Here is a 13342-nt window from a genome sequence, read left to right as displayed (position 1 = left end):
GCGGCCAAAGTCGGATATAGTACAATGCGCTGCTTTCCATTTGGTCTATAATGGTTGACTTGACTTTGGAGCTATAGTCCAGCCGTGGACTGACGAGGATGTGGCACGCCATTAACATAAAGATTTTGAGCTCACCTTTTTCGGTGATTCCGGCAAAAGAGACCTAGGGTTTGATTTGCTTTTTAGATGACCGATATACGTAAGCGTCTCAGGAGAAATCGTTTGAAATACCCACGCCAAGGCAGTTTGGTTTGGTGATAGGTTCTGGCTGTGTATTATGCAGATCGTATTGTTAGGGAATAGGATGCATCCTTCTTGACGATTTTCGATCTATAGGATGGAATATTTGCCCTCCTTTAATATTTCTTGTTGGTAGGCTACATATCAAGTAATAAATACAATGAAGTTATGAATACCGGTTATTCGCGAACATGCATCCGTCCAATTATATCTGAAAAAAACTGGATTCCGCTCCAACTAAAAGTGCGCGTAGAAAGGATATGGCGAGGGATGTGTGGTGGGATAATTCAAATTTAATTACCTCTTTTCAAATCAAATCTGGTAGTTTGTATTCTATGCTCTCGTAGGTGTTATTATACATGTAATTTATTCATTAGTGTGCCAAGTTTAAGTCATTTTAAGACTAAACTTTGCATTTTCTGCCACAGTTGTATCTTATAATAATGTGTTACAAATACGTAATTTATCAATATTACTATATAGCTTATATATATTTACTTGTTAATTCTATGTTTTCGTTAACATTATTAAGTTATCATTCATAATTTTGGTTTAGTATACCTTTTAAAATATTTTCTGTTGTATCCCAAGTATATCACATATTTATTAACGCCTGCATTTTGTAACATATTTTAATTGAACTGGTATCAAAGAATTAATTGATACAAAGTGAAAAGAGGCCAATTTAGGGGTATTTTGTTTAGTTCTCATTGGATATGTGCAAAGTTCTTCGTCTGCATTAAAAAAAAATGCACTGACAAACTGTTGAAAAAGCTATTTTTAAAATTAGAGGAAGTTTAAATATAAACCAGTGTTATTTAAGGATGTACGATCGTTTTTTTTTTCAAGATATCCGCCATTTTGAGAAATGTTTCTTCGAATATTGCTTTCTAACAAAAGTTCTGCCAAAAATTAGTGCTAATTAATTAAGATATGACTAATTATGTACAATTTAACCAAATAGATTCTACTTATCGCGAAAAAAAATCACCCTTATTTTGGCTGGCATTTGCCTAACATTGACGTAAGATTTAAACAGAGTAGGGGTAGGTAATTTCAAATATCTATTAAAGTAGATCAGGTTTGGTTTTGATATTTTCCTGGCTGATAATATAATAATAAGCCATAATCGAAATAAAAGTTTTCAAGATAGCACTTTATATTATATAAATTGAAAAAAGAACAAAAATTACCAAAATTCACCAGTTTGTAACAGTTTTTTTTTTTCTTCTTAAAATTATCTTTTAAAATCTTTAAATATTCTAGATTCACGGTGACCCCAACTTTTTTTCGAATTTTTGCATTTGTGTGTGTCATTAAAGCTGCAAAATATTTTGAAAATCTTAACGTCAGAATTTGTTTTATAGATCTAAATACATTTTTGTCTATTGAAAATAAAATGGGTGGGGTAATTATGTCAACATGTAAAAGTTAGAAAGGTATTTTAGTGATATTGAGGCTTATATAATACTGACATCACCTGGTATTGATATTAACCTGTAAGACCTCAAATCCCTATATCATTAAGCAGGGATATTATATGTTTAATAAAGTACAACCATTTTTATCAATTTAACAAAATTTCAGAAATGCTTAAACAGTGGGTGAAAACTGCACTATAAAATTAAAACGAGTTCGATGACCTGTGTTTTTTTCTTCTCTTGTTTGCTTTGGAAACTAATGTTCTTCAAGCTCACAGAGTATGAAAAAAATCTTAACGTTAGAAAAAATTCGTTCCTACATCCTTAAAACTTGAGCGGCGTCGCGCGTACAATCATGACGTCACAAATTGGATATTGGAGTATAGTATTTGAGAGATTTAGATTTCTTTTACGTATAAATTTCTTGGAGCTCAAATCTTTATGACTGCAGGTATATATATATATATATATACTTCCATATCGTAACTGGTGTGTACGTCGAAAATATTTTCCTATTTTCTTTTGGGTCTAAGTGTAGTTCTGTAACAGTGAATACAATGAAATGAAAATCCCACTAGCTGAAACGATGAAAGTTATAAATATAATCCAGCATAACTAAATTTCAGCAAACCACTGGATTCATGACAAAAATATGTTTTAACTAATACGAATTTTGTGTGTAAGATGCTAAAGAATATGAACTGTGTACATGTACATGTGTGTGTGCCATGAAATTGACACGGAAAGTACTCAGTTGTGATGCCAAAAATGACACAAGACGTTCCTTGCGACATAACGTTCACTTGTTTCAGCTTTATTTGTTTAACATTATAGTCGATTTTGGCTGATATAATATATTATGTATATGTTAAAAGGGTGATTGATGCAGTACCTTGTTTTGCAATAACGGATAACACACGTAGCCGGTCAAAGTACTGTTATGACAAAAATTTAACACTATTGTATTAAACTCGTTCAATAAAGTCAGCACACAGAAATTACCCTCAATTTAGTGTCTTCTATCCATAACTAACTAACTTCTGGCACATTCGCTTATCATACCAGGCACAATGTTTGATATTTATTTCGCGATAAAACTATATCTCTGCACAGGAATTATCCTCCTCCTCCAATAAGGCTGAACTTTTACCCTGCTAAATTTCTCAAAAGGACTGGTCTATCATTCAATTTGGGTAGTACCATTTATTATTAGAAGGGGTGTTCAATGAAAATTACTGACTGAATAGCGAACAGTGCAGACGATGATCAGCATGCACGGATATGCAGGCTGATCTTGGTCTGCACTAGTCGCAAAGCCAGAATCATTTGTCAACAACTGGCTAAAGGTGAACATAACCAAAGGCAATGAAGATTTAGATGCATCGTTAAATACATTATACCAATTTAAGAATAACTTCAGGGAACTGCTGGTCTATTTTTGTGAAACTAAATTGTAGCTTCATTGACAAAGAAGATAATTAGTGTTAAATGCATTAAATTAGATCGTGCTGTAAAGCTAATTCAAAGTTGCCACAAGCTGTTTTTTCTAGTATTTCGTCCACATTTTTCACAGAAAAAGGTTTTACTTTTTCTTGATTTCTCTCTAAATTTTACGCATCACCATTCATATAATACATCACTCCTGAGATATCTAAAGGTGTTTCGTGGTGCGTTTTGTCTTTTCAACATTCTTGCATTAACTTTTTTTTTCATCTGCATATAACGATTCTAATAAGGCATTTTCTGAAGTGCCCTGCAATATTTGACTTTTGTCTCATGATACATCTACGAAATAAAACTAAATTTAATCTTTCTTGGCAATATTACACATTAATTCGTACACGAACATTGACGTTGACTGAGTGATCAATGTACTTGCGTCAGTAAAGTAGAGCCTGAAATCTCGCACGCTTGCTGTCTTCAATCTGCTACAGTATACAGTGTATATACAAACATGCCTGTTTGATTCCGACTCTTTATTTTAGAATTTGTTTGTCGTTGAATTAAACAAGTAAAATTACTGGAAATTTGATGCCAAACTGGCTTTTAAGATTTTTATTTCAAGCATTTCAAGGTGTAGCTTGAACTACTGAGCATATTTGTTTTACACACTGGCCATAGTGAGAATTTGTACTACACGTTGTACCACTACAACTTTTTAAAGATAGGACTGTTACTAGATGGATCTACATACACAGTTCTTACATTTGTCCAACTTAAATACATTTGATGCGAATTTTCTACTAATAAAATAACTGACACTGTATCTTATATATAATACAAAATGTAAATTACTAAATCGTTAAAAGAACAAGAAAGTCAGACAGTCAGGTGTTAGTATTCGTAATTTAATAAGACTGATAAGCTTTACCATCTAAAGCGATTTTCTGTTTAACGTGTGTTTAAAATCGGACGAAACTTTCGTTGTGAATAATACTTCGATGGAATGATCCTCTCTTTCAAAATGAGTCTTACTTGTAATCTTTAAAAGAATCACCGACCACTGAAGACTTAAATTAGAAGACTGAAGATGTATTTATATTTTCATCACATCTGTTTAACCAAATGGTACAGTTTACGACTATAACTATAAATTAACTAAATACGTGAAAAGAATGACTAGAATATATTTTTTTATTGTCTGTCGGCAATTTGCTGAAAACATACCGAAAGCAAGATCATATGGAATTAGCATTTTATTAGATTCAATTATACGAAAGCCTGGTAATTCCAGCAAAATAAATGAATTATGACTTTCTTCAGCCTTAGAACGTCATTTAAAAATGTGTCATCAGAGAGAAGATTGAAAAAGTTCTGGTCCGTCTTACGATACGATATTTGCTTTTGCTTGAAAAGAACGAAAGAGACCGAAGCTTCCGAGTACCAGGGTGGACTGATCCCTATAGAACTTCGAAAAAGTAAGCCATTTTCATGGGAACTATTATAGGACTGAGAACCAGTACCAAGGGGATTATTTTTACCTTGTTTTCCGTGCGGCATATTGAAGCTGGGAAGAAGCTATTACAATATCAAACTCAAAGAGACTGGTTATGTTTGTGGTACATATATACCATGTGTTCGGCATGAATTAAAGTTACAAGTCATTTACAGACAAATTTAAATCTAAAAGGCGCGAGATCTTTAAAAACATCTTTCCAGAAATGTTATTTTTGATATTTATGCGTAGTACGCAGGATTATATGAACCGCGCCAACATAGTGGTTTTGCGTCCAGCATGGATCCAGACCAGCCTGAGCATCCGCGCAGTCTAGTCAGGATCCATGCTGCTCGCTAACGGTTTCTCTAACTGCAAAAGGCTTTGAAAGCGAACAGCATGGATCCTGACCAGACTGCGCGGATGCGCAGGCTGGTCTGGATCCATGCTGGTCGCAAGCCACTATGTTGGTTTTCTCATGGCGCGGCTCATATGGAATATGCGTTGTTTTATTTGCCTGTGGATAAATGTAATAATAAACAGCGTAGTAGCATGCCACTCTTGTAGTCTTTTTATTTTGCATGATAGTAATATACGGACCACTGACTAGCATTTGTACTAAGCTTACTTGCATATCAATTATAACGCGACTTATAACGATGAGGTCGCTATTTCCAAAGTGACTGCCGTTTCATTACACATGGCTGTATCCTTTTTGTTATAAGCCAAATTTTCAAATTCTTAAAATTGGTCTTTGTTCTGCTGATCAAGCGCTTTATACATAGAAATATTGTCTACTGTTTTCTTTTTGATAAAGTAGCTCTAACATAATTGAATGCGTTCCATTCCTGTACTTACACTCTCAGAAATGGGTCATCCTTTACGGATTTTTGTTTTACAAAATTCTTGAAAAGTCAGTCTAAAATCGCACTATAGCGTGTAATTTTGAGATTGACATTTCTGTTAGCAAGTATTACCTTTGCTGCACAGCTTTTTTGAAATTTTACTCGTGTTTTATTGAAAAATACTTTTTCCCGTACAAATCGGTCTAGCAAGCCTACTGGATTTGGATGTTAGCACTTCTACGAGTACATAAGTTTCTTTGGTCTTACATAGCTGCATTAGTAGCGAAAACTGGCTTCTAAGACACTATAAGAAAAAATAAACTAAATGCTGGAACTTCTTTGAAAATAGACGAAACGTTTTACCAAGACTTTATGTGAGTGAGCAATTTATCATTATAATGATATATAACACACTGTATTTAAAACACACTGTCAAATGAATCATTCATGTTCACCACTTAATCTGTATCCAGTGGCATTCAATCAATCATCGAAAGGTCCGTCGTCTCCCCAGCCCCAGCCCCACCCCCAGCCCCACCCCCACCCCCAGCCCCATGCCCCAAATTGCATAGACATCATCCAATTCCGGTAAGCCATCATTAACTGCATCCACGGGTTATTACCTGAAAATACAGAATTAAAACCTGATTCTGACGTAAAATGATCTAAAAAGAGAGAAAAAAATCTTCTCCAGTGATCATTGTTTGATTTAAAGTTAACTACTTAAAGGTCGAAGTACAATGAACTAGAAAATGGAAATTATTTACTTCGAAAAAGGACATTGATTTGATTAACATCTATAAATGTGCATAAACAAATCGTCCATGGATAAAACCTGGAATCGACTTATCTCAAACATTAGACTTAAGATTACTAAATTAATTTCTATCTTAACATTAGCAGTGTGTTTTTAATCCCTGCAGAAAGACAACATGTAAAAGAGACCACTTTTGACTCTCCCAAAGGTAGTCTTTAACCCTTACCCTGCTAAATTTCTAAAATGAACTGCCAAGGTCCATAAATCAATTTGGGCAGTATCAATTATAATTCAAAGGTTTTATTTACTGAAAATTTACTGACTTAACAGCGAACTTTGCAGACCAAGATCAGTCTACACGGATTTGCGCTGGTCGCAAACGCAAAGTCACTTGCCTCCAGCAGGCTAAGAGTTAAGACAGTTTAGTTTTGCCTATATGTTAATTATATACATTTGACCAAAACTGAAAAACAAAAAAACTGTTTGGCTATAGGCACACCTGTACTTGCTTTTCTTATTTATGTGAAATTGTTTAAATGAATAATTAAAAGTCACATTTAGGCTAGATCAAAGAAACTTGAAAGTGATTATTTTGTTTTACTCGAAACACGTCTATTCTAGCGCTACTTCATGGACTTGTCGATCCTATTCACTCGTTGGTTTCGCATGAACTGAAAACAATAATGAATTCATTCTTTAAGAAAATTTTAATCATGATAAATAATGTAAACATTCATTTAAGAACTTTTTTCGAGTTCATGTGAACTTAGTAACAAAATATAGTTGACAAATCCAAACGATCCAAGGTGAATTTCATGATAATATTCTGTCATTCATTTCGCATAGACTTTGAGAAAACATTCTTATATGAACATAATTTTTCCTTTGCATTTGTTCCAAAGTGTTTTTACATATAAAATGGCACATGTGTGTTGTTGTGTTTGACATTAGAGGCTGCTTCCCGATTATTTTGTTCAACAGCCAAAAGGACTGCGGCTTCATCTAAGGAACGTTTTTGCTGGCTGCATGTGGGCGTCGAAAAAAAAACACAGCAAAACCGTATCCCTACGCCGCGTTGACAGTAACTTTACCGCCTTTCCTTTTGCAGTCCATACAATTTTCAACGGAATGAATAAGGAGGATGTAAATAGTTCCAATTGCTTCCTGCTTAACCCTTACCCTACTTAATTTCTAAAATGGCCTGGTACGTCATTCGATTTTGGTAGCATCACGGTGTTCGCTGAAAATTTACTGCCTGAATAGCGAACTGTGCAGACCACGTCCATGCAGGCTGATTTTGGTATGCACTGGCCAATAAGGTAAAATTACTTGCCAGCGGCAGGCTAATGTGTGCGATCCTTAAATAACACGTGTTGGTTTAAACATATATTTGCATACACACCTGATGGATAAGAGTAAAATGACAAACACATATTAATAAATTATGTTCCGAAAAGCATACACATCAAAACACACCCAAGATCTGTCATATTTCAAACAATTGAGCTCCTCGTTTTCTATGCGAATATATATCAAATTAGTGTCAGCGATTTTAAATTACCTAGGAAAAACATAAATGCCTGTTTTGCCATTTAAATTCATTTTGTCTTCTTCTGTCAGTTTTTATCATTTAAGATACATCTTTGTAATCAGTTAGAAATAAACCACAGAAACTACATTATTGCTATTTTTTGTCGAGAAATTGCATAATTTGCATATCTTTTTGAGACCATATATGGCTTTTATCTTGTGAGCAAAACAGGGTGATACTTCATTCAAGGTGTGTTGTTTCCTAATGGTTAAAGAATAACTAGTTCGAACCCTGCTCGGGTTGTCATATGAGCGACACATTCAGCTGACTGGTTCTGAAAGGTGCGCTCTGAGGCTTAAACTATGCTCGAAGGGGCACCTTGTGTCTTTCTCCACAATTACTGGATAATCACCATTTGACATGAACATAAAATTAAACCCAACGAAACGCAACCTTCAATGCAATTTATACATGTGCACGTGTATTTGAATTATTACAGTTGCCGCAGGTCTATACATACGTCATTCCGTATCAAACCGTTTTAATGTACGTGCATTGTATGCAAACGAATAGGGCAAAAAGGATAACCATAGTTGCCAACAAGCAAAACAGATATACCTAAAGCAGACATTTCAAAACATTACGTGCATGTGTTCAATCATCTTACAATGCAGGCCTAACTGGATTGTCTACCTGTCTTAAATGTTTAAATGAATGACTGGCTTTATTTTGTCAGTTTGTAAGTTACGGATATCGCTTTATTTTGGACTTTCTCTATAAAAATGAGCCATTTTGTTTCAAAGTAATGTGAGTCATTCGGAAACATGATAACAACTTTCAAAAAATCCGTGAAGCATTTCCAAACAAAATCAAAGATCATGTTATTAAGTAGCTTTAAACTCTTTTTAAATAAATAACTTTTACATATATTGCAACACAGTTGTGTTGTTAAGTCTGAATTTGGCATACCCTTCAAGAAATGCATTTAAAGATTGCCATTTTCTATAATGTTGCATGAAAATCCACCACATATTATACTAATGTTCTTTCGCTGCGACAGAACGAAATAACGAAATGGCACAAATCAGTCACCATACATTTCTGTGTTTAGTGTAGCAAGTGCGTTTGTTTCGTAGTCTAGTTTGGTTTTATTTTTTTACGTTGAGTGACCAGTTACTGACCAATGAGATAGGCATAATTTGCAAGTCATAAAATATATGTTTTCAAATTGATTCATCAGGTTATTAGTAGATGTCTGATTTATTGTTTAGTTCTAAAGAATGAAATAATTACGTAAAACTTACGGCGAATATGCTTACATCAATTATCATTAACATATTATTATGTCCAATAAGTCACTTTTAGGACAATTAATTGGAGATTTGTTTATAGACCAGAAAGATGTAAAATAACATTATGAATGAAGGATATGATCATTATTATAAACTTCTTTGCTTCCTTTAACATAAAATACGTAATCGGTCAAAAAAGGTCTTAATTGCCCTTATGGTCGTAAAACCCGACCTGACCCAGAAAAGGTTGGGTTTGAATAACGTGATACAACTAAAAAGAAACAAACAAAAAAAAAAACAAGGACAAGTGAAAAACTAGGTCGGACAAATATGCTGTTTGTGGTCAAATTTAATGGGACAAAGACATATTAATTGATGATCTCATAAAATAATGTAAAAAAGAGAATTTCTAGCATTTAAATGTTGTTGTTTTTTTTTTTTTGTTTTTTTTTAATATTAGTTTTGATATGTGTCACATTGATTAGGATTCAAAGTATAAGAAGAAGAATTATTTCAGCTTCATTTGCATATCGCATTAAAACACGACAAGTACTTTCGGCGTTAATATACATGTACACACAGAAGAACAAAAGTATATACAGAAAGATAAAAGAAGTTCGAAGATGTAAGCAAATAATCACATGTGTAAAAAGACACAAATCACAATTTTCAGCGGAAATGAAACCATGTGCCTGTAAACATATCTAAGAAACAGTGACAAAGTCATATAAGATTAAACCCGGGGTGTTTGTGTATGGATATGTAAATGATTGACAACTATGCAAAAATACAAAGACAAAATAAAATAATAAGACAGTCAGGATACGACAAACAAATAAAGGAACACAGCGAAGCACCGCACCGTAATGGTCAGTGGCAAAATATCACTGAGGAGTTTTATCAGAGCAGCAAACACCTGCCTTATCCCTCGTCATGTTTCAAAGTCATTGTCAGTAAAAGTTGTTCCCGCCAGATGAATCATTAACACACGAAGTGGTAACTATAAAGTCACGATCCGTAAAACATAACACTGCTCTTGTGAATACATTCATAGCAAATATAACTAACTATATACAGATGTACACAATGCCTTTGCAGAAGGCAGAGTGACGAGACAAATACCTATAAGGGCCCGAGGAAACAGGCCCGAAGAACATGGGCCCACTCTGATTGCTGAGAAACGGGGATACTGAGCAATGTCAAAGTCAATATGGCATTTAGACCAGTCAAAATTGTTTTCTTTATTTAAAATGAACTGTCAACCTAGCACCCTTTGTGGGGTGAACGAAGTTGCAAATTTATTACATGAATAAAGTGTACATATTTTATATTTACACCACCAGAGTCCTTAAACGCGGTCTAGGTCGTCCATATGTCCAAAAGTCTTTGTTCAGGTCGTTTAGTGGTTTGGATCCGGGTAGTAAGAGATCGTTTATTAAAGGCATTGATATATTCTTAATAAACCAAACTGTATCACTTTATTTTTTAAAAGTGCATTCCCAAATTTTTTATTATTTTTTTTTTGCAGGAAGGACTCAATTATAACTATATTTCCACTAATCCTGGATGGGTTTTAGAATGGTATGGCGCAGAAAAGAATAAAACACGAGCGATCTTCTGACTGACAATGTTTTATGCATGCACCTCTTAGTTGTTGGTGCTGTTTTTCAAACAGTCAAAAATATTTTTGTGACTCTGTCAACAGTAGGGGTAATGCACACGTCAATAAACTGACTTTGCATTTTTAGCATTTTTAAAACCTTTCCAAGAAGCTATTTTGTCCTCTGTTTGACGGAAATATCAACCAAAGACTGAATCATAATATTTTATATTCGTATACATAAAAATCAACTCGGAATCTGTCCTACATCAAAGAGAAGACCGTAAATTTGACCTAAAACAGTCACTGAAAAATGTTGTAATGACTGTATCGTTTTCTTCACTGTTTTCTGATTCCAATAGCGTGGATTTGTCATAATTCCAATAGCGTTCATTTCTCATAGTTCCAAATGCGTTAAATGGTCATGATTCCAATGATATATTAAATAGTGTTAATTTAAAGGAATTATTTTTTATGATTTTTACAGCGTTGATTTGTCATTCAAATATCGTTAATTTCTCATGTTTCCAATAACGATCGCTCCTCAACAGTTTCAAAAATAGAAGATAAGGTCACAGCTTCTACGATGACGGCGCAAAAAATGCAAACTAATTCTATTTCCCCGCAGAAAGACATTCTATTAGAGATTCTGATAACCACATTATTTTGTCAATAATTGCAAACAGTTGTAGCCCCTAGAGGGAAGCTAATAAACCATATTTGAATTAGCTAGAATTAACGAAATGTGATAATTTTTGCAAAAGTACCGACAAGACGAATACTTTTATCCTGGAACAACAGACTTTCTTGTTTTATCGGACAACGCAAGTTTTAATTGTGCGTAATTGTACCGGGAAAAAAAATGGCTCAGTTTTTAAATATGAAACGATACCTCGTGTAAGTATTGTTCCAAAGTTAGGCGTTCTTTGAAGGAGATGATGGTATTAACCCTTACCCTGCTAAATTTCTATAATGAACTTGTCCCTCTTTCAATTTCAGTGACCAATGACTGTTAAAAGGGGTGCTTACCAAAAAGATACTGACTGGATGGCGAACAGTGCATATCATGATCAGACTGCACGGATGCGCAGTCTGATCATGATCTACACTGGTCGAAAAGGCAGAATCAGTCGTGTCCAGCATGTAAGGGATAGTGATAAATTTGAATTAAAGAGACTCCAGAATAACGTCAGCATAATCATAATTTTGAAAACATCTTAATAGAGTTAGCAGAGTTTTCAAAGTCATAGATCAATATATAACTTAGGTTAAACCTTTTTGGAGAGCTTTTTTATATGTACTTCCTGACACTCACAGAATTACTTTATGTATACCGGTATTTTACTTGACAATATATTCTAAAAAAATTCTGAGGTTTGAAAACAAAGTAACATAAATCTGCAGGCGTGCCAAACATGGAAACCAGAATTGAGGCATTCAAACGAAGAATGTTTCTCATTGCAGAGTTGGTGCAGCCGTTCTGCGCATGCGCGGAATTATTATCCATTGGAGCGCACGGCAAAATTACTCATTTTTTTGCATGTCCGCACGCATTTAGTGTATCAAATGCATATTATACTGACTAGAGGTTAGGGTTAGTATCACCATGGTTACAAAATATATACATTTAAGATATTTTCTTTCAAATTTAGTTAATCCGGTATATACCGGAGTCTGTAATATATCACAGGTGCACCAACTCTGTATTTAGTCACAGCCTCAAACGAAACACCGAAAATGATTAATCGTTTGTTTTTTTCTTGTTATTCTTAAATTTCATATCAGACTTTTAGCAAAGATAAGAACTATAGTAAAATGCAACAACGAAGCCGCATTCGCATCTTACTACTTGCAGCTTTTTAAATACATTTGTATTTATGTCAAATTCTCTCTTTACCAAAAAGAGGCTAATAATCAGAGACGTCCGTGACAGAAGGAAGAAAACGTATGGTGTAGAAACAATTCTAAAGAAGCTACGAAAAGAATGACATTAAATCTACCTGCAGTATTTGCTACAGAGTCTGTGCTGGGTTTTGCAGCTGGAGCCGGAGTAGTAGCACGTAGTCTCTGGACGTTACGTAGTCTCTGCGCGTTACGTTGTCGCTGCTGGTTGCGTTGCCCCTGGGCAGTAACTACCGTAATAATATTCACTAATACCAGACAAATCCAAACATTTCTAGTTTTCATATTTAACAAAATTGATCTCCGCTCTCTCAGTATAGACAACTGCACATTTATGCACTTATCCTTCATATCTGCATCTTATGTATTATTATGTTACGGCATCTATCATCCCTTGTTTTATAATAAAAACTTTAATTTATTACTGAAATAGCCAGAAATAAAGAGCTAAGTGATGGTATGTAGTTTTCACACTTCCAACTACAGGAGATGTATCATAACTTCAAAAGACATCTTTTCCTTTTATAAGAACAATATTTTTTTTATTAATACATTTCTTTTTCTTTTACTTTTTCTTTTACTGAAAGCACTCGGGGTTGTAAATAAAATACAGAGAAACTTTCAGTAGATTTACATAATTTATCATGTAAATGTTTCTATCAAAAGGTCATCAAAAGCAAAACAAATAGATATAATAATTATTCAAACAGATACATTATCTATGAGTACACTGCTAGATTCCTATCAAGAAATTTCCGGCCATATTGCGCGACAGTCGGGACTAAATTGTACATTTGTAACATTATTTCATGGTTAAAA

General features: G+C 34.1%; 1 protein-coding gene across 1 annotated transcript; it reads right to left on the bottom strand.

Annotated features, from left to right (window-relative positions):
• Positions 1 to 5513: 5513 nt before the first annotated feature.
• LOC123526228 (uncharacterized) lies at positions 5514 to 12887 on the bottom strand. Its single transcript, XM_045305281.2, has 2 exons — positions 12622 to 12887; positions 5514 to 6064 (listed from the first exon to the last, which is right to left on the bottom strand). Exons 1-2 carry the CDS (start codon positions 12872 to 12874, stop codon positions 5925 to 5927), a joined length of 393 nt encoding a protein of 130 aa, XP_045161216.1. The 5' UTR covers positions 12875 to 12887; the 3' UTR covers positions 5514 to 5924.
• Positions 12888 to 13342: the final 455 nt, after the last annotated feature.

The sequence above is a fragment of the Mercenaria mercenaria genome, chromosome 14 (assembly GCF_021730395.1).
Source record: "Mercenaria mercenaria strain notata chromosome 14, MADL_Memer_1, whole genome shotgun sequence".
Classification (NCBI taxonomy): Eukaryota; Metazoa; Mollusca; class Bivalvia; order Venerida; family Veneridae; genus Mercenaria; species Mercenaria mercenaria.
The sequence above is the reverse complement of the archived record's forward strand: the minus strand, read 5'-3'. Positions and strand labels throughout refer to the sequence as shown.